Genomic DNA, 19673 nt, shown 5'->3' on the forward strand with positions numbered 1-19673 from the left:
CTTTAATTCCAGCCATGAGTACTCTCTCTACATTGTCTGGCCTGGATTTACCCTCTGCCCAAAGCAGAAGTACAGCAAACAATGAATACTTCAAGATTACCACTGGAAAAAGCTGGTGTTGGGATGGTGCAGCTGTAAATTTCAAGCTTATACTGAACAAAGAAGAAAACAACAGAAAGTCTGTGAAATTCATGAGAGGGTGGGACTTGCTCTCAACATCACTTGACAATGCTGTGAAAATGTTGAGTTTGACTTCAGTTGTGGAGAAAGGATTATTTTTTCACTAAAAACTACGAATTAGTAACTGGACTGGGACCATCAACACACCCAGTCATAGGCCACTGAACAACTGATAACAACTGAAAAATCATTCCTGCTTACCAACCAAAGAGTGTGCTGTGGCAGCAAAAGACAGCCAGGATGTCTGAAGTACAAAAAGTGGTGAATTAACTTTGCAGTGTGAATGCTCTTCATTTTAGTGCTGAATCTGACTGGCAAGCATGTTTCATTTGGGTAGAATTTTTAGAAAGTACATTTTTATGAGGTCAGCTATAAAGTAAAACTGTAGAAAGCTTCCAAGATATCAAGCTAGCTGGTGCTCTATAAATTAGAGATATCAATCAATACTGACAGTCTAAAACTACTTGGAAGTAAGACAGGTCTTTAACTACAGTTCAACTGAAAACCAGTCTCATTACATCCTGCTCACTCACAACCTTCTCTGGGTAGAGCCAGTACTTTCTACTTTTTTTTCATCATAGTTTTGATGAAACAGAGGGTGGAAAACTCTTCCTGGTCACAACACTACTTTTAGCCAAAAAATTCCCAAGTAGAGCTGTCTACAAATCTGACTTTCAAAAGATGTAGCAATTCCTCTCCCCACTCCAGTTTATCACTTTTAGGAAGAAATAAAATAGCAAAAAGCACCCAAGCTGTTTCTTAATTAAAATGCAAAAGAAACCATGAAGTAAATGTTAAGGCCTCCAGTTGAGTATCACCACTGTGAGACTGCTCCCTTTTTAAAAAGCTGAATCAAAGGAATTCCACCTTTTTTCTTTGACAGTGAAGAGTACACACAAATGTGTGAAAGCCAGTGGTGATGCAACAAAGCAATTGTTCCAGGAGCTGCACATACAGCTCAGAGTTATATGGATAAAGCATTTGCAAGTGCATATATAATCAGAGATTTGTGGTGAATTTATCCCTCTTCATGCACTAAGCCCAAATTTGCACAGACTTCTCAGTACTGCCCTTGCCTCTCCAGCCCACAACTGGCCATGGACTGCCCTGGTCTTAAGCAACAGCATGAACTTCAAGCAAAGACAGTTCCAAGGTCATTACAATGACAGGGAAAAAGCCTAGTCCTAGGCTGGTGACAGAGCCTGGTGATAAGGCAGAAATCTCTGGAATGAGCTGAGCTGGCTGCTGTCTGCAGAAAGCAGAGTAGGGAAGCCAAGTGTTACAGCTAACTCACAAGAAATGGTAACAAATTCAAGGTTAAATACCAGAAGTCAACGTTCCTAGTTTGCTCCTGAGGAAGAGCCCTGCAGCTCTGTAAGGTTCCAAAGTGACTGACCCCCAGTGACACCCAACCCTTCAGTCAAAATTCTGATGTCAAAACATTTGATACAAGCTTCCAGAAAAGCCAGAGCACAGTTCATCCTCCCTTCAGGGGGTGATCTGGGAACAGAGAGAAGAGGCATAACTCCAGAGAAGGTTCTCTCAGCAAAGGATGACAACGTAGAAGGAAAACATCTGGACAGCCTGAAGTCACAGACCACACTCAGTGACAGAGGGCTGCAATTCCCTCACTGAAAGAGGTAGAACAGAGGTAGTGATTTGAGAGATACCAGGGCCGAATTTCATATTAGCAGTAAAACCACTGCATCCCAAAAGGAGAGGATGCACATAAATGCATTTCACAGACAAATGGAGAAGGAGGTTAATATTGGTCTCATCATTTGTTCAGGACAAGCCATTAGCAATTCCTTGAATGACCTGCTAACATCTTTCTTTCTTTCTTTCTTTCTTTCTTTCAATCCACAAACCCAGTACTCTTATCTAAATGCACCCACTTTAGGCCTTACACAGCCAGACTAAGTAAAACACTGCTGCTGCTCCCCACTGGCAGATGTGCTCCAGTGCAAATACTACCAAAGGCCACCAGAAGAAAGGGCAGCACTCACTCACCCTATTACTGCAGAGACTGCTGGGGTCAGTGCAGCAGACTTGAGTTCTCGAACATTCACCACCTGAGGAACATTCTTCAGAGTTGATTCAGTCAAGGAGGTGCTCACAGCTTGAAGGAACAGAAAAAAACAGACAAAAAAAAACCGCACAAAAAACCAGATGTAAGAAAAACTCCATATTAAGCATTTAATTTCATTCAATATGGCCTGAATAATTCCAAAAAGATCCATCCAGGATTCTAGAACATATATAGTGTACCTGGCCTGAAATATGTGGAACCTCAGATTTCATTAAGGACAAAAGAAGTTGGTGGTGGGCAGCAATCTATACAGATTTGCTCAGCAAACATTTTTTGTTTGCTGAGCAAATCTAATTATTATGAACTCTCTCTTACCAACACTGTAACAGCTTCTGTTAACAAAAATGGGAGTTTCTCAGGTATTTTGTACTGGCAGCTCACAGGAAAAAGTAAGACAAAGGAACACTGGATAGCTCAGAGGTGCAACAGCTACAGATGTGTGGCACATTCTGTTTGATTATCTCCTCCTTTGAGAGCACTAAATCCCTCTGAAAGCCCCATTCAGCTGCTCAGAGGTCACTTGGGCAATTAGCCATCCTTTTACCTGGGGACTGGTTAGCAGCCATCTGCCTCTGCAGAGCTGCAGCAGCAGCTGCCTGTGGTGCTGGAACAGTGACAGTGGGAGCAGGGGCTCCATGTTTCACAGTCTTTGTTGCAAGCATTGTACTGTCTGCCCCTTGTGGGATGATTCTGTTTGAAGATGTGGGCACTAAAAAAAAAAACAAATTAACAAAAGTATCAGTTAAATGTTTCTCTATAAATCAGGGAGTCTTTGAAAACCTTTGCTGAACTGCAGTTCCTCTAAGTACACAGCTTCCTTCTGACAGGATTCATGTGCAGGCCATTCAAATAATCAACACAATCTGTCCCTGGCAGATTTTGGTATATCCCAAGGAATTTAGTAAGTCTCAATAGATGTAATTTCAATACATTAGAGGACTTCCAATTAGCTGTAAGAGACGCTTCTGCTGACACCTTATTTTTCTCTCTGGCTGCAGAGATTAAAGAAACCTCTCTTGCACAAGGAGAACTGAGTGTATGCAAATGCAGTTCTTACTGAGACTTGCTGGGCTCAGAACATCTAACCTTGGGCACAGATGCAGAGTAGCCCAGTGTCTTAGTCTTTGGGCAATATCTTAGGTCACTGCAATTTTAAAGAACTAGGCTATCACAAAAACACAGTCAATGAGTCAAGGTGTTCTAGTGCCTTTAGCTCAAGTTCATGAGGTTACAAAGCCACTCTGTTACTGCTCCTGGGAACCTGGCAAAGTAAATCTGTATCCTGCAATCTCATTTCTCCGGGGCCTGAAGCACTGGCAATGGATAATACAGTAGTTAAAGCTACCCACAAGACCACATTGAGAAGAGACACTGCAAACACAACTCACACAAAGTACCCAGGGAGAGGTGTTGCTTCCCAAAGGATGGAGACTGAGCCATCAAACCAGGCTGGATTGAGGGAGTTCGGACCACGGGAGCGTGACGAGGGACTTGGACTGGGGCAGCCTCTTCTTCCTGGTCCACTGCTTGGGAATCATCATTCTCCAGTGACTGGGAAACTGAGGATGTTGAGCTGACTTCATCCAAATCTTCATAATATCTTGTGGACAAGAAGGCAGATCGGGACAAACTTGCTGCAACACCAAAACCAAAATTCAGTACTCAGTTGAGGGAACCATCCAGTGTAACATCCATGACAAATGCACCCTACTTTAGGACAGTCTCCTATTGGCTTGTTTTACTCATGCATGGATAGGATTTGACTTCTTAACTGCCTGCAAAGGCAGCCTTCAACCAGACAGCAACTGAAGGCAAGTCCTCCTGAGAGCAGATGGGAGAACAGGAAAGGAGAAGTAGGGGTTGAGTAGTCAAAAGCTAATTTCAGGTCTCAGTCCCGCAGCAACTAAGTCACCCTCCCAGAAAGTCTATCAGATTTCTATAGTCACTAAAGATTTACCTGGAGCTGTAGACCTAATTGGTGGAGTTTTCCTCTTGGCTAGAAAATTCCTCAACTGTGCCTGCTTCACTGGGGATAACTTAGCTGGAAAATGGAAGGCAGTTATTAGTCTACAGTCAAACTGCAAGTCAAAAAAAAAAAGGTAATTCACATTTATGGCAGGAAGAAAGAATACATTACCAGGTGCTTTGGGCAGAGGTTTTACATGTGATTTCAAAGTAGTTTTCATCAAATCGTTGCGCAGGCTTTCAAGGTCACTGTCAAAACTGGGACAAGGCAGAGCAGTGGAAAAAACAGCAGCAGCAAAAAGACACCAACCAAAGGAGGAACAAAACTGGGCCAAAGTAGCCACTAGAACCACTGGCATATCTGGAAGAGCAATTGGCTCCTCTAGATACTGTGTGATGCACCTTTAACTATTTTGCAAACTTCAACAGTCATTCACTTCTTCCCCTGAAGTCAGACACAACCAGCAGTATCTCAGCCTAGAGGCTCTATTATCCCATTTACTGAAAAACTATTTAAACTTTTAGGGGAAACTTCTGCTAAGCATCAAACAGTGTCCAAGACTACAACCAATGAATTTCTGTATTACCTAGGCATGCTTTAGTATAATCTTTAGAACACCCCATCCTCCCTTACCATGCCCACAAAACATCATTGTCTGGAGGATGCACATTGCTGGGGGCAAGAGGGAGGAATTCATGTTTCACACACCTCTGAGCACTGTTTAGAGGCGAATCACTGGGAACACTCCACTGAGATGTCTGGTTGTAGAGGCGCAGCTGCTGCAGGCTGTTCACCAGGTGGTTCAGTCTCTTCCTCTGCTGGTTGATGATTTCCCGGTTATTTGCCAGCGTGTTGAACAAAGTCTCTCGCTCAGGGACTATCAGACGCCTGCAGAGAGCAGATCAAGAGACAGGGATAAGGACCATTCTGTGCATCTGGGGGACAGGCAGGCAAGCAAACACCAATGGTTTAGTGGTTCTGGCTAGTGAAACTCAAGGTCAATCACCAAAGCAGTTCAGTTCATTTCAAATACAGATTTCTCCTTTGAATGTGCTGCCAGTTTATTTATTTAGCTCATTTGCTTTAAGATGTTTTATCTACTAGAAAGGCTTAATTAGCTGCCATCAATGAATTTCTGCAAAGCTTACAGTTTGTTTCTATAAGCACTATTTGCACTGTACACAGAGACACAACAAGCTTGTAACACAGATGAAGCCAGAGAGTCTGAACCTATGGCTCCCATTAGGTGTCTGAGACAAGCTTCACTCGCAGATCCCTCAAAAAAAAAAAAAATCACAGTTTTAAACAGAAAAAGGCCTTTGTCTATTGATTATAGACTAATTCCCAATTCACAAATGTAGTTCTGTTCTCCAGTTTTAGTTACTTACTTTTGCTTTCTCTTCTGTTCCAGGTGCCGGTCCCACTCCAAATCCAGAACGTCGTTCACATCCTGAACCGCAAACTTCACGTACTGGTGCAAGCGCCGGATTTCCTGCCATGAAAAATGAAGTGAGCTTTAAATTCATTTCAGAAATCTCAGTTTCAGTTGAAGAAGATGAAGACTCTTTGGGCTCATTCAGTCCAAGCCATAGAGCACTTGCCCATATTTCTGCCTGGGAAGTTTTGCCAGCACAACAGAACCCAACATGGTGAAAATTTATGTAACAATCAATAGGGTACACACTGTCCAGGGTTTGCCCTGAACATTTCACCTCAGCTCTCAACTAAGAGAAATACTGTCCATAATATTTGCAAAACACTGCCAGGTCTTGACAAAAAGGATTTTACAAACACCAGGCATTACACAAAACAATCCTTATTTCAAATGCCACTTCCAGAGCATGAGTCATTCGGTCCCATCTTACAACACTGAAACTTCTAACAATTATAAGTGATCAAAGCTTTGCAGGCTGCTCACACGGCTCTAGAATATCAGCATTCACAGACTATGATTCATGAAAGCACTCACAAATGCTCACACCTCCCACATTAAGGCAAGGAATTAATTTGACTTTTATAGGTAGGAAAATAAAAGTAAGTAAAAAGCAAGGACAGAGAGTAAAGTGACTTATCCATGACCACACAGCTGCAGCAGCTATGCCAGAGACCTCTGGCCCCAAGCTCTGCTCCGTAAAGAAACCCAGAGCACAGTCTCATTCCTGTGATCCCTCCTGCCTGGCATGGCACGGCCCTAGCTGGAACCCCAAGCTTGTAAAATGGAAATGGGAACTGCAGCTAGTTTCAGCTCATCTCAACAGAATGTTCACCTAAATACAATGAAGTAGCCAAAGAACACAGCTTGAGAAAAATTCCATTGCAAATGCTTTCAAGATACAGCATGAAATTCTAGTGGGACCTCTCCAGCTTGAAAGCAAACCCAGTCCTGCTGTGGGCTTAGTGTTAAACACTGCCAAGCCCAGGTTTACTTTCCCCTATGTGGCAGCAGCTCTCTAGATACTAAACTGGTACAGCTGGACATCAGAAAAGTCTCAGGGTCTTGAAAACTTCACTGAAAACTAAGACACAAAGCTGCCTCAGGAAACTTTTCTCACTCAGGAGAATGGGGATGACGCAGACTGAGCAAAATTTCAGAGTCAGCACACAGCTTTCTCAAAGCAAACTTCCACAAAGCTGACCCAAAAGCTCTCTCATTCCATTCAAATCCACTTCCACTTCTCTCCCACTGTGTTCTACTTTCCTCATGGTCCTTTCTCTTACACAGTGAAACACATACTTCAAGATTATCATCTCTCTGAAGCCACAAGCATAAGCTTCAAATGTCACAGAGACATGCTGGACATCAAAGCAGGCATGCAATTAAGACTGTGAATCAATCAACAGAATCCAGGTGAAGATTAGAGATCAGGCCTAAAAGAAATTACTTTGTGTCAGCTGATTTCTAATAACTGCAAGCATGGTCTTGATACCTAATGCCACAAAGATGACATTCAATTATGCCTTCAACTTGCCAGTCAAACCTCTTGAGGGGAACTTATCAGTATAAAAGACCAAGTATCATTTGTAGGGCATATTCACTCTATTTTGCTTAGGGTTAAATAGCCTTCATCACCAGAGCTGTAACAAAAAGTGCTTCACCCCTACTTTCTTTCTTGTCTTTGAAAGCTTCTTTATGTACTGCTGGTTATTTTCCTTTGTGCCCCAGCTTTCAGAATATCATTAAGCTTTATGCTCCATCATCCATGAAATTAACCACACAATTCTGTAAGTCATAATAAATCATCAAATTGTTCCATAAGGCACTTACTGAAGATAAAAATAATTCTAAGAACTCTTCTATAAAGTGTAGGAAAAAACCCAACATTCTTTTAACTAAATCCCTGAGCAAACACTACAGGCTGAGAAGGAACAGGATGTCAAGAATCACATTCTAAGATTAGAAGACTTAGATCTCAGGTGAACTACATCCCCTTCAGGAGGAGTTTTGAATCATCACTGCAAATGGCAACAACAGAGAGGAGCTTCAGGAGAGGATTTCCAGCATCTCTTGCAAACTCATGGAAACCAAAGCTCACCACACATTTACTAGACTATTTACTGAAACAGCAAATACTTAGGGCAGAACAAGAATGCTAGGAACTAGCACACACAAACCTAAGTTTTATTTGATTTAAAGCTCTCTATCAGAAGTTGGCTGACATGATTCATACCTGAAGCTGTGCTTCACTCTTGGGATCCAAAGGTTTCTTATAGAGCAAGTGTAAATACCCCGAGCTACGATTCTGTTCGTTCTGCTCTTTAGCCTCTTCTACCCCTGCAAATCCCTCCAGCAGGGTCGTCTTCAGAATACTGATATCTCCATGAAGGGACTGCAAAGTGACATAGAACAGATGGGACAAGGTTCAAGGTTAACATTTTCTACTGCCATTTCTAGCACAAGGGCTCCTGCAAGCGTCTGCCTGAAAGCACAAAGGCAAATGTCACCCCCTCATTAACACAGCAGAGTCAGATGCTCCCTCTACAGTTCAGCTGTAGCAGGTTAAGGAGGAACATCAGGTGAGGAGCAGTCACTGCTGGTTCACAGTTAGCCTGCTCACCTCTGTTGTCTCTTTAATTTCCAAGAGGAAGGTGTGAAGATCCTCTGACTCAGTTCGCAGCATCTTCATTTCCTCTGGAGTCCCAACTTGGAAACAGGCTTTGGAAGTCCTGGCCTTCAGCTCCTCCATCTCCTTCTGGAAATGTGCAATCTGCAGGGCCAAGTGGAAGACAGGGCAGCCACTGAGAACACAGCAGGGACTGGAACAAACGTCTCAGCTCCTGGATCATGCCTCAACTACACCATAAACACTGGTCACTTTGCAGCCAAAGCAGGAAATTCTTCTTGAACATTAACAGGAAAGAATACTCCATCTTCTCAGCACAGTGACTGAATGACTGAACAGGACACACAAATAACAACTACAAACCAGGCTGATCATCTTAGGAGAAATTTCCACTCTGATTCCTAAACTACTTACAGACACCACCAGAACACATCTGAACTGAAGTGTTTGTGTGGCATTATGAAGAAAACGGCTTAAAAATCTCACCTCCTCCCTGATTCCTGCTATGACAGGGTCTGACTCCTTCCACTGGTGGGTCTGTTTCTCTAAAGCTGTGCTGGGGTGTGCTGATTTGCTCTGGGGAAAAAAAAAAGACAAAACCAAAACCAATATTAAGGATATATCCATTGCAACAGGGAGCTTAGAATATCAAAAAAGGCCTGGTGTTACAAACTCCATCCAGACACTCTGGTTATAACACAGGTCAAAATACAGCCCTCTAAAGACATGCAGAGAACATTGTTTAGAACCACAGATTTGCTACTGTTTCAAAATCAGAACTTAGCTAATTCTTTGACCTAAGAACACTAGCTCAGTCCAAGGAATTCTAAGCAAATCATGGGCCATGAAAAACATTCACCCTCCAAAGAGGCCAGTCAAGTTCCTGTTACCTGAGTAGAGCTTGGCTTTGCTGCTGACGGGGTGACTTTGGCTGTCTTCTGTACCAAGGAAGCTGAAGGAGGATTTTGAGCAGGACGTGCCACTGGAATTTAATAAGAACAATAATTGATGAAGTTATACAAAGCTTAAGGAAACAGTCTGTGATCAGAAACGATCAGCACTATCAAATCCAAAAGCAGTAGTGCCATGGGCCCCAATGTAAGAACAGACCTTCCTCAGGTGCCTTTTCATTTCCATTCAACTTCTCTTGTGACTACTTTGAACTCTGGTCAATGCAGATGGAAGGTAAGGCACTGATTTGTATGGCTGCCCAGAAACATTCAGAGCACTGAAAATGCAAGAACTTCTGGATGAACTTAAGCAGCTGAATATAATTATTTCACATATGGCTGAGAAATAGAGCACAAATGGAAAAAATGCTCAGTTTCAAGACAAAGTAAATCACATCATGATGGTGTGCCAATCAGGAGGACCTCTGGAGCAGGAAAAACAAGCAAAAAGCCAAATGAAGCTCCCTGTGTCCTAAAACTTTAGAATGTTTTTTATAATGCATTATTCCCAACAATAGGGATCAGACTCTTACCTGTGGCAGGCACAGGGGATGAAGTCTTCAGTGGTGTGGTAGGAGGGGCTGCAACAGGCGTGGACTGGCTCAGAGAACCTCCAGGAGCAGTTTTAGAACTGGTTGAGAAGGAAAACATTGTGGAGGTGCTTTGCCCACTGCTGCTCGTGGGAGAAGAGGTGTCTGCAGCACTGAACCTGCAACAGAATGAATAAATGAATGAATGAATGAATGAATGAATAAATGAATGAGTGAATGAATAAATGAATGAGCACTCCCTGGGATCAGCAACAACTCAAGCTCCAGATACAAAATCACGAGTGTAGGTTCTGGAGATAGTGGGAAGGAGCCAGCAGGACAATATCTGAATACATGGAACCACAAAGACTTCTATCTGAGATCCTCCCACGAGCAAAAGCTAAATGCCAGCAAAAAATACTACCCTGCTTCAAATGCACCTCATCATTTGTTCCAGCTACAGCAAATCTGAGCTGCCCTTCAGTGCTCATCTCAGAGTAAGGCTCAAACAGAAATTTTGCAAGAAAATATGAATTTCTATTCATTTGCAAACTCAGCTCCTCCAGGCAGCCAATTTAAATATTCAGCCAATTCACTGGTGTATCATTTGCTTTATACACAAAGTATAAAAAGCCCTAAGAGCTCCCATCAGATTCTGGCGTAGTAAAGATTTTTCTAATTCAAAAATAATCATTTAAACCATCAAAAATTTCTTATGATGCATTTACATGAAAGTTCTTCTCCTTAAAAAGCAGCTCCAATTAACATAGCTGTGTTTTAAACCACTTTTTTTAAAAATAAAGAGCAAGTCTCAGGAGCTGGAGGGAAGAGTGAGTATATGACATCTGAGAACACTCAAACCCATTTTACATAGTTTCTAATCAATATTAGTTTTTTTCAGTCAGTGTGAACAAGCTTTGAAGATTCCAGATCCTGTACTCAGTGAGCAAGTATCCATTTAAGAACACAACCAAAAGGTCTGGCACCTTCTCTGCTGAACACAGAGTGGCAAAGCAATCCATCAGCTGTGGCTCCAGCTTCCTGGGGTAAGGAACCTCCAACAAACTGTCAGAGAAACTTGTGCGATCACCACCCCACTAAAACAATTCCAGACAGAAGAGATTTCCTAGCAGTCTTCAGCCATGATTTGCATCAAAACAAAGCATGGAATCACTGTTTGATGCCTATGAAACAAAGATATAAAACCCCCCTAAGTCTCTGGCAATTTATCAGTCTAAATTTTTGGCATTGACCCTTGACTAGTACCCATGAAAAAACCTCTGGCATGGGAAGCACTGAGGGTTTCCACAGCCACAACACTCTTGGATAAAGGGGGGCTTCCTCAGTGCTTTCCTGGGAATGAGGGGAACTGCTGTCAGGGCAAAAAGCCAGACACCATCTTCAGAACTACCATATATTATCCATGCCTGCAGCAATTCAACAAGTATCCAGCCCCTGCATTCACTGCTGAATATACTTACTTCTCATTGAGGTTCACTTTGACTGAAGAAGCTGAAGGTGCAAAAGATGACTTCTGTGCAGCAGGTGCTGTGGAGAGCAATGGCCCTGATGAGCTGTCTGCAGCTGGTTTAAAGTTCATGGACCCAAAATGAAAAGAAGTGGAAGGAGCTGTTGTAGTGCTGCCTGCAGAAGCAGGAGTCATGGATGCCTTGGAAGAAGCAGAGGAGAAGGAGAATGTTGCTAGTCCAGTCAGAGCAGGAGTCTGGGCTTGCTTGGAGGCATCGGTGGCAAAGGAATATGGTGGAGGATCACTGCCTGTGGAGCCAGGAGTCTTCACAGCTGAGGGCATGAAGGAAAAAACAGCTGCTCCACTCCCTGCTGCAGGCTGACTTGAGGTGGGCACAGTGGGAGCAACAGCTGGTGCTGTGTCAGGCTTTAGAGAAGCTGGAGGAGTGGTTGGACTTGTGGCAGTACTCCCTGCAGGAAGACAAATGGGAAAGGAGGAGGCTCATTTGGCTGCACTGAGTAATGGCAGAAGGTATTGCAAGGCCAAATCTGTTTGATATGGACAGCTCAGCACTGCTTCTCTCACTGGACAGTGAGGAAGAGAGATGGGAGAGCTGGGCTTGCAGTCCCCAATCCCAGCAAGTGACACAGAAACTGTACAAAGTCATGATCAATACAATAATTTGTTCAGATTAATGCTGTCTACAGTTTCCTGTGAAAAAACTTCACCTTCCTCCATTGATTTTGAAGAGGTTCCTGCCATCTCAAATAAAATAAGCAGTAAGCATACAAGTTAGCCAGCACTGCAGGAAGGCAGGCTGCCAAAAAACAGCTTTCTAGCTGAAAAGGAGAAGCAAATTTGGGCACAGGGGAGAAAATGGTGCATTTGCAATTATTTCTCCATGAATGCAGTCAAGGAAAACAATCATCTTACCTGCCTACATCATACTACACAGGGCAACACATCTATAACTCAAACAAAACTACTCCTATTCACCTGCTGACACAATTTTCAGAGTGCTGAAGAAAGCTTTAAATAGGATTTAAAAAGAATTTTGTTTAAACAGGATTTTTCTGCAGTCAACCACCTTAGTTCATATCATGACCTCCTATGGCAAAACTATGGAGGAAAACCATCACCTCTCTGAAGTGTGCAGGCCATGCTCAGAGCTGGGCAAAGAGCCTCCTAAAACTGGTTTGGCCATATTCTGCAAAGGCTGATTGCACAGGAAAATCTAAATACACAGCCTGCAAAGTGCTTGAGATCCCACAAACAAACTCAATGATCTTAGAGGTCTTTTCCAAACCAAATGATTCTGTGATTTGGTGAACAGGACTAGGTAATTTCACACTCATGCACAAAAGACAGAGAACAGTCCTGGAAGCTCAAAACACCCAAGAATCATTATAAAGAAAATATGTTCCCCATTATCATAATAAAGAAAATATGTTTTCTGTGACCACATGTGCCTGACTACTGAACTGACTGATCAGTATCACAAAGATCACAAATCCCAGTGCTCCTCTAAGCCCTGGAGCACTCACCTGCTGCCTTTGGAATTCTCTCCCCTGCTAACTGCAGCGGCTCTGGGGTCACAATAAGTGACCTGACTCCTGGGTTTTGGTTGATCATGTGAAATGGGCAAAGCACACCATCCGTAGAGAGCAGGATCAGAACTGGAGCTGGAGCAAGGATCTTCTCATCACCTGCCAGAGACCACACATGTAAGTCCTGCAGTCAAAGCTTCCTATTCTGTTCCTACTGGAATTGCCTCCTTCATGTGACTTTCTTCACACTATGTTTCTTACATTTCTACCTTCTTGCCTTCATTTGCATCTTTGTTCCCTTGCTTCTCTGTCAGTGCTCATATCTCTTTCTTTATCATTTTGTATTCCTTTATGTTCCTGACTTCATGTTTCATAAAAGGGTTATTTGACAATTGAATGTCATCTCCTGAATGACAAAGCCCAACTTTCACCCATCAATTCCTGTGCCAAGCTTTTTCAGATTTTGAAGCAGTCATTTTTCCTCACTGATACTCTGCTCCCTCCTTCAATTCCTTTCAGCAATCCCCACATTCCATTGGGCCCTGTCTCCTCATTAACATTCATATGCATAAACTACAAAACGGAATTGCTACCGAGGAAGCTTTTTAACTTTAAAGAAAGCCAACATCAAACAAATATCCTCGTGATCTGAACCACTGACATAAAATACTTGTGTTTTATGCAGCTGCTTTGTGAGTCTGCTTCAGTACAAAAATTCTCAGAGCAGTTAAAGGCCCCAGAACACTCTCTGTATTTCTAAAATTCTGTAATGGTTTAACTATGCTTAATTACATGCAAAAACCCAAACCCAGCACAAGCAGAGTGCAGGAAAAATCTGCTATAATCATGGTGCTTTGTTTGTCAAGCAGCACAATGAACAGCCATTTTTCTTTACTAGTGGTTCTTCAGGAAAAGCATGCTAGGGAAGGGCAGTTTCCACTTGGGAACAAGCTCCAGGACAAATCAGGTTTCTCTGCAACCTAAACTCGCTGTGAACTGCAAAGCCAGTTAATGTGTAACCAAACTCTTGTGTCAGAACACAGAGAATGTGTTAGCAAAAAGCTTCTCCAAAAACCTTTTTAAAAACTCTGAGGCAGCACAACACAGGCTTTAAAATATCTGTCCTGACAGATTTCTTAATCCAGTAACTGTATAGATTAACAGAGAAAAGGCTTCAAATTCAATTTGGCATTCAAGTGCAATGTTTGACCTCAATTCCCTACTGTAGGTTTTTTTTTTTCAGGTAAAGGTCTCAGTTAACTGGCACCCTCCTGTGCTCTTCAGGAAGTCCTGACTGCAGTACCTTCCTCTCTGCCTGAAGGCATCTCTATTTCCATCTGTCTCTGGCCTTCAAGGTAGAATTCACAGAATTCACTGAGATGCAACACAATAGCTCAGATGTAGCTTCAGACTTTGACAAAGTGCTTTGAAGGGCCTTCAGGCAGCATAGAAGGTACAGCAATAATGCAGCTGAGATGTAGAGCACAGCAGGGTTTAGGCAGTACAGACCCTGTGCTTTAATGCAGAATTAAAACCTACGCATTCCCCTCAGCGATCTTTGCTGTTTCTGGCTTTGAAACCAACCCACTTTTCCTTTAGATCCATGCAAATGTACTTGATACAAAACAGTTCTGCAAAAGGACATAAGTGACAAGAATAAAGAACACCTCATGGGCAGCCTGAAATCCCCAGTGTTGGAAGATGACTCCTTTAAACTCACTAAAATCACAGTTCTAGGGACAGATGTAACTCAGGAGCTTTGTTTGCCACGTCTGTTGGCATCATATCCCAGGATGCTGAAAGCTCCAGGAAAAAAAAGTGTTTAATATTTCACCCCTGAATCCTTACACAGAAGTGAAGCCACGTGCTGTGGGTTTGGTATTAAAACACCAGGAGGTGTGTCAGTCTGCCTTTCAGAATGATCTCCCAGAACTCTGAGCACAAAGATCTCCCTTAAAAATATCAAATATACTGAGATTTTTGGACTACTCCAAAGAAAGACTAACAAGACTTACTGATCACAATGGGCATGTTACTGGTGTAGTCCACAGCAACACCAACAGGCAGAGTGTCATCACTTTTATCTGTCAGAGGAAGTTCTGCTCTGCTCGAGTCCTCCAAAACCCAGGATTCCCAGTTCTGCAAAAAGTAAAATTATTGTTACATCAACTACTGCTTTCCTGTGACCAGCCCTCTTCAGCACTCCAGCCTACAACAGCTGAAACATCAGCTAAAGAGTATCTAATTAAATTTGTCAGATTACCAAATGTCAGAAAGATCAGGGTCCTTCACAGATTTGTGTGTGACTTCTCATGTACCACTGCATGTCAGAGGTCAGACATTTTTAATGCTTAACTTCAACTGATGACCTCACATCAATCACTTTACTATAGTGAGTTTGACCAAATTTTGAGACTGCCAAGTGAATAAAAAAACCCAGATTTCTGGTACTTGGTTCACAACACACATCTCTTGTTCATCTAAGAGTTATCTTCAGATTATGTACAATTTAGAAGCTTGATTAGTTTTGGGATGTCTTAAAAAAATCATCATCTCATTGTATTCCAGGTCTTATGCAGGTTACACTTGGGGAAAGAAAATGTACATTTGCACAGATGCAACACAAAATATATTCCAAAATGGAGTAAAAATATTACCTGATCCCCCTGCCTGGCAAGAATGCTGACTTCTGTGGAAGCTGCTGAAGCTGCCAGAACTAGATCCCTGTAAGCATGGACACAAGCAGGTTAAAACCAACATGACAGTCCACAAGGTCTACAAAAAGGAGGAACACAATCTATGCAGAAGCACTGACCCCTCAGACATGCATACCAAGGGAAGGACTTTGCCATGATTCCTGCCACTCACCATTCCTCCACAAAATTGAGGAAGTAATGATGCTGTCTCTCAGTGCAGCTCGTGTAGCACGGCTCCATGAAATTCACAAACTTCTCTGGGCGCTTCTCTTCCTTTTTCTGTAGGATCAACATTGATAATTTACCTTTCAATGCACAAACCAAGTAATCTCCCTTAAATCTAACAGTATCAGGGCACACCAATAACATCCTAATTTGATCTCAGCAGAGAACAATTTACTCATTGATTTTCAGGTGGATCCTACTTCCTCCACTTAATCCCCCAACCTCAATCCCATGATTTACAGCACTACCAAATTCAAATTCTATGTGGTGTCAATATCAACAATAAAAGCAACTCTCCACTGTCATGAACAAGTCAGGAGCAAGCAACAGACACTTGTGTCATTGTGACAGCTGGCACTTACAGGCAATATGGCTATGACCACTTGTGGAGACATCTCCAGTGTCCCATCAGCCTCTGCATACACGATGGCAAAGACATATGTGCCAATCCAAAGTACATCCAAAACTGAAAGAGAAAGCAAATACCTCAGCCAGAAACACTTTATAGTAATACTTTCTTGTTGATTTTAAATGTGCACAGCACACAAGAGGAAACAAGCAAATGGCAACTAACTCCTAAACTACCAAGCTTAAGAATCACAGAAGATCACACTGTAATTTCATAACCAGTGCTATACAGCTGCTATAAGTAAAGAAAACAGGGGGAACAATGAGTAATATACTTTTGAAGAGAAAACAAGTTAAAAAGTAATAAAAAGATGCACCTTTAACAGGATTGTCCGAGTCATAAAAGGGAGGACAAGGGATTACTTTCTTCTCCTGCAGATTCTGCAAATAAAACAACTCTTAAATATACAGAAAAGGCAATGAACAAATCCAATTGCAAGTTTTGCAGAAAGCCCAGAGAACTGGTTTATAACTCACCCATCCTTTAACAATCATGGGCCACTCTGAAATCATGATTTCAGTGACCAGCTGAAGGCTAACTAAACTTAAACTAAACCAAATATTGGCCTAAAACACTTGAATATTACTGAAGCACTTGGGTAGCATCACACGGCTCACACCATGTGACACCTAACCAAATTCTGTAGTTTGTGATACAAAAACCAATCAACCAACTGAAAAAAAAAAAACCCAACAAAACCCAAACCAACAAAATACTATATTTCAAACTCCTGAATACATAAGGCCTTAACACACCAATACTCACAGGCAGATATTGCACCACAGTGCCATTTTGCCTCCCTGCAGCCAGTTGTTTTCCCTTTGGGCTCCAACACACTAGGCAAAAAAAAAAGAGAATTTCATTAACCCTGAGGAACTGGAGAGGCCCCACAAAAACAGGACCAATAAATTAAACCAGCAATTTTTTCCATTGAAAAAAATCATGAATCAGAATCAAACAAGGCATCATCCAGTCATAGAGAAGGCAAGAGGATACAGGTCAAAACCCAACAGGGGATGATGCTTATTTGCATGTTTTCCTGGAAATGAGTCAAGCTTGAGACAGCACAAACCACAGGCAGGCACATTTGGTAACTCACAACTCAGCTGCTGCAATCAACTGGGAAAGAGTAATTCCATTGCAACACATTTTCTGAGTCCCACCGAGTTTAAACCCTTCCTTTTTGTGAAGAATTTTAAGAAACCTCCTCCTGAGACAAGCAACCTGTGTTTATACACCTCTTAATCAGTGTCTCCTCTTTAGTGTCCAACATTCTGAGTGCCCTCCAAGGCTGCCACTCACCAGATGTGACAGCAGCAGAGGATGGAAGTGTGGCATAGACCTTCACAGAGTCTGTGACCTGCAGGACAGAGATGCTGCCATCGGACAGGCAGACAGCCAGCATGGAGGGACTGGCAGGGTTCCACTTCAGGTCGTTGACCATGGCTGCACCTCCTGAGTCCTTGGCCAGCTTGTGACAAGCAAATGCATGTTTCTGCTGTTTTGCCTTTTATGAAAGACAAATACATGAGACAGTCAAAGTGGAGCACAAAACCAAACTCTTCTGAAGCCACAGTTCAAAGCAGTTTTGACCTGCCTAAAAATTAACCACTTATAAAAACAAGCAGATTTTGAGCAACTCCTCTACAAGACAACCCTCAGAGACACAGAAAATCCCACCCCAGCTACACCTCTCCTCTGCTGTATTCTGGAAAAAACCCAAACCCCAAAGCAAAGGCAAACCCACTTGGCATATGCTGTACCTGATTTAGGAATGTGCGGACATCAAAAAAGCTGATGAAGGACCCAACCTCACTGGACATCATACAGACAGACAGGGTGAGATTGTCACAGCTCAGAGCCAGGTGCTGCATAGGAAACTTCATGGGAACCAGAGTACTCTGAATATTCTCCACTTAAAACACAAAAGGAAAGGAAGATGGAATGAAGGGGACAAATTTAAATAGCAGGAATTGTTCTTGTAAAATGAGACAACAAATTTATGCAATAATCCTCAGTCCCATGAACAGCAGCCATCAAAGGTAACATGTCGAAAAATTGAATGAAAGCAAATTCCTTCATCTCTCTCAATACAATCTTGAGAGCTGGCAAATTTCTAAGAAAAGAATACACCACCTTCCTTCCTCAGTAACCTGAGTAACAATAAGTGGAATGATTTTTGGCTTTATTTATGTATTTAGAGTGGAACAGTCATTGAGGAGAATGAAAACCATTTTGCACTCAGGTGGTTGAACAGTGGTTGCTTCTCCTCTTCTGGACAATCATTTAGTCAGAGTGGGTAACTCAGTGTGAAAACTCCCTCAGTGTGTCCCTCCACTCTCACACATCCCTGACACATGCACAGGCTCACAGCTCAAAGAATGGCTACCAACCATTGTTCCTGCCTTCCCACACAAGAAAATGTGGCAATTCAAATGCCAGACAGAAAATGGCAAGGACTGTAACATGTATTAGAAGCCGAGAGCTCCATGTCATAAATCCCCTATAAACCTGTCTCTGCCAAACCCATGAGATTTAAATGTGTCTTACCAATTTTATTGGGATCTTCTCCCTGCTGTTTCTGCATGAGAAGATCTCTGGTGTGGAAGATCTGCAGGCTGGTCCCTCCTCCAGCAAAGACCAGCCCATACTTGTTGGACACTGCGAGGAGGCTGGAGCGCTCTTTGGGGAGGTCATCAGGAGCATCAAAGATGCGAACCTTCTTCAGTGCTCTGAACTGAAAATCCTGTTTGAGAGAGTTGGGAAGAGGCTGTTCACATGCTGCCCAAGAGGAACAGTTTGCTTTGGATTCCCTAAGACACTAAGTGCAGGAACCTCTCCATGAGGCTCCTGCATATCCAGGCAGCCTCTGGCCACTCCATCACATTTTCTGTCTCATCCATGAAAGACTGAGATCACACTACTTTTTTTGGGTTTTTTTGTTTTTTCCATTGGTTAAATCTCGCTTGTACCCAGTGCTTGTGTTTATAAAATCTGCCTGGGACATCTGACCTTCTCAGGAGCACACCAAAACCAGCCAAGGGATACAGAGAAAAGGAGAAAGGAATAAAGAAGAGATGGAACAAGACTGAACAAAACTTGCTGCTACATGCACACATTTGCTAACTTACATGCCAGTAACTCCAGTCAAGCATTTGAGTTATTCCCAAATAACTATCACTAAATAAGTACATTCCTGCAATCAAAGGAGGATGTAGGAACTCAGAAACTTCTGCAAAACAAACAGACCAACTACCCTGTTTTTGAGGGCAGAAGGCAGCTGCACAAAGACCCATAATCACTCCAGGAATCTGTTCCCCCATGTGCCTTCTTACCCAGCTTCACAGTAACACTGGGTGACACAGGACGGGCTAGGCTGGCTCCAACACAGCAAGACTCCAGCTCACACTGCCCTACAGCCACCCATCCCCGAACCAGGAGATCCCAGCACAAGGCATGCTGACAGGAGGACTTATAAATATATCACTCGTCTTCCAAAACAAGGTTCCTCCAACTCTCCTTCATCCCTGAAACTGCTCAAGGATGAGGCTT

General features: G+C 42.7%; 1 protein-coding gene across 2 annotated transcripts in view; it reads right to left on the reverse strand.

Moving 5' to 3' along the window:
- Positions 1-19673, reverse strand: part of NUP214 (nucleoporin 214) — a 38608-nt gene that overhangs the window by 18179 nt on the left and 756 nt on the right. For both annotated transcript variants that reach the window (XM_059864940.1, XM_059864939.1), the window contains exons 2-24: positions 18672-18867; positions 17885-18036; positions 17424-17628; positions 16887-16957; positions 16438-16501; positions 16075-16178; positions 15660-15766; positions 15449-15515; positions 14807-14930; positions 12789-12950; positions 11258-11714; positions 9780-9955; positions 9187-9278; positions 8783-8872; positions 8291-8440; positions 7904-8062; positions 5624-5727; positions 4944-5123; positions 4407-4492; positions 4227-4310; positions 3658-3903; positions 2814-2978; positions 2191-2299 (exon numbers count right to left, since the gene is read on the reverse strand). In XM_059864940.1, coding sequence (XP_059720923.1) covers positions 2191-2299; positions 2814-2978; positions 3658-3903; positions 4227-4310; positions 4407-4492; positions 4944-5123; positions 5624-5727; positions 7904-8062; positions 8291-8440; positions 8783-8872; positions 9187-9278; positions 9780-9955; positions 11258-11714; positions 12789-12950; positions 14807-14930; positions 15449-15515; positions 15660-15766; positions 16075-16178; positions 16438-16501; positions 16887-16957; positions 17424-17628; positions 17885-18036; positions 18672-18867 — 3350 coding nt within the window. The remainder of the gene's footprint in view (positions 1-2190; positions 2300-2813; positions 2979-3657; positions 3904-4226; positions 4311-4406; positions 4493-4943; positions 5124-5623; positions 5728-7903; positions 8063-8290; positions 8441-8782; positions 8873-9186; positions 9279-9779; positions 9956-11257; positions 11715-12788; positions 12951-14806; positions 14931-15448; positions 15516-15659; positions 15767-16074; positions 16179-16437; positions 16502-16886; positions 16958-17423; positions 17629-17884; positions 18037-18671; positions 18868-19673) is intronic.

This window comes from Haemorhous mexicanus, chromosome 21, assembly GCF_027477595.1.
Source record: "Haemorhous mexicanus isolate bHaeMex1 chromosome 21, bHaeMex1.pri, whole genome shotgun sequence".
Taxonomy (NCBI): Eukaryota; Metazoa; Chordata; class Aves; order Passeriformes; family Fringillidae; genus Haemorhous; species Haemorhous mexicanus.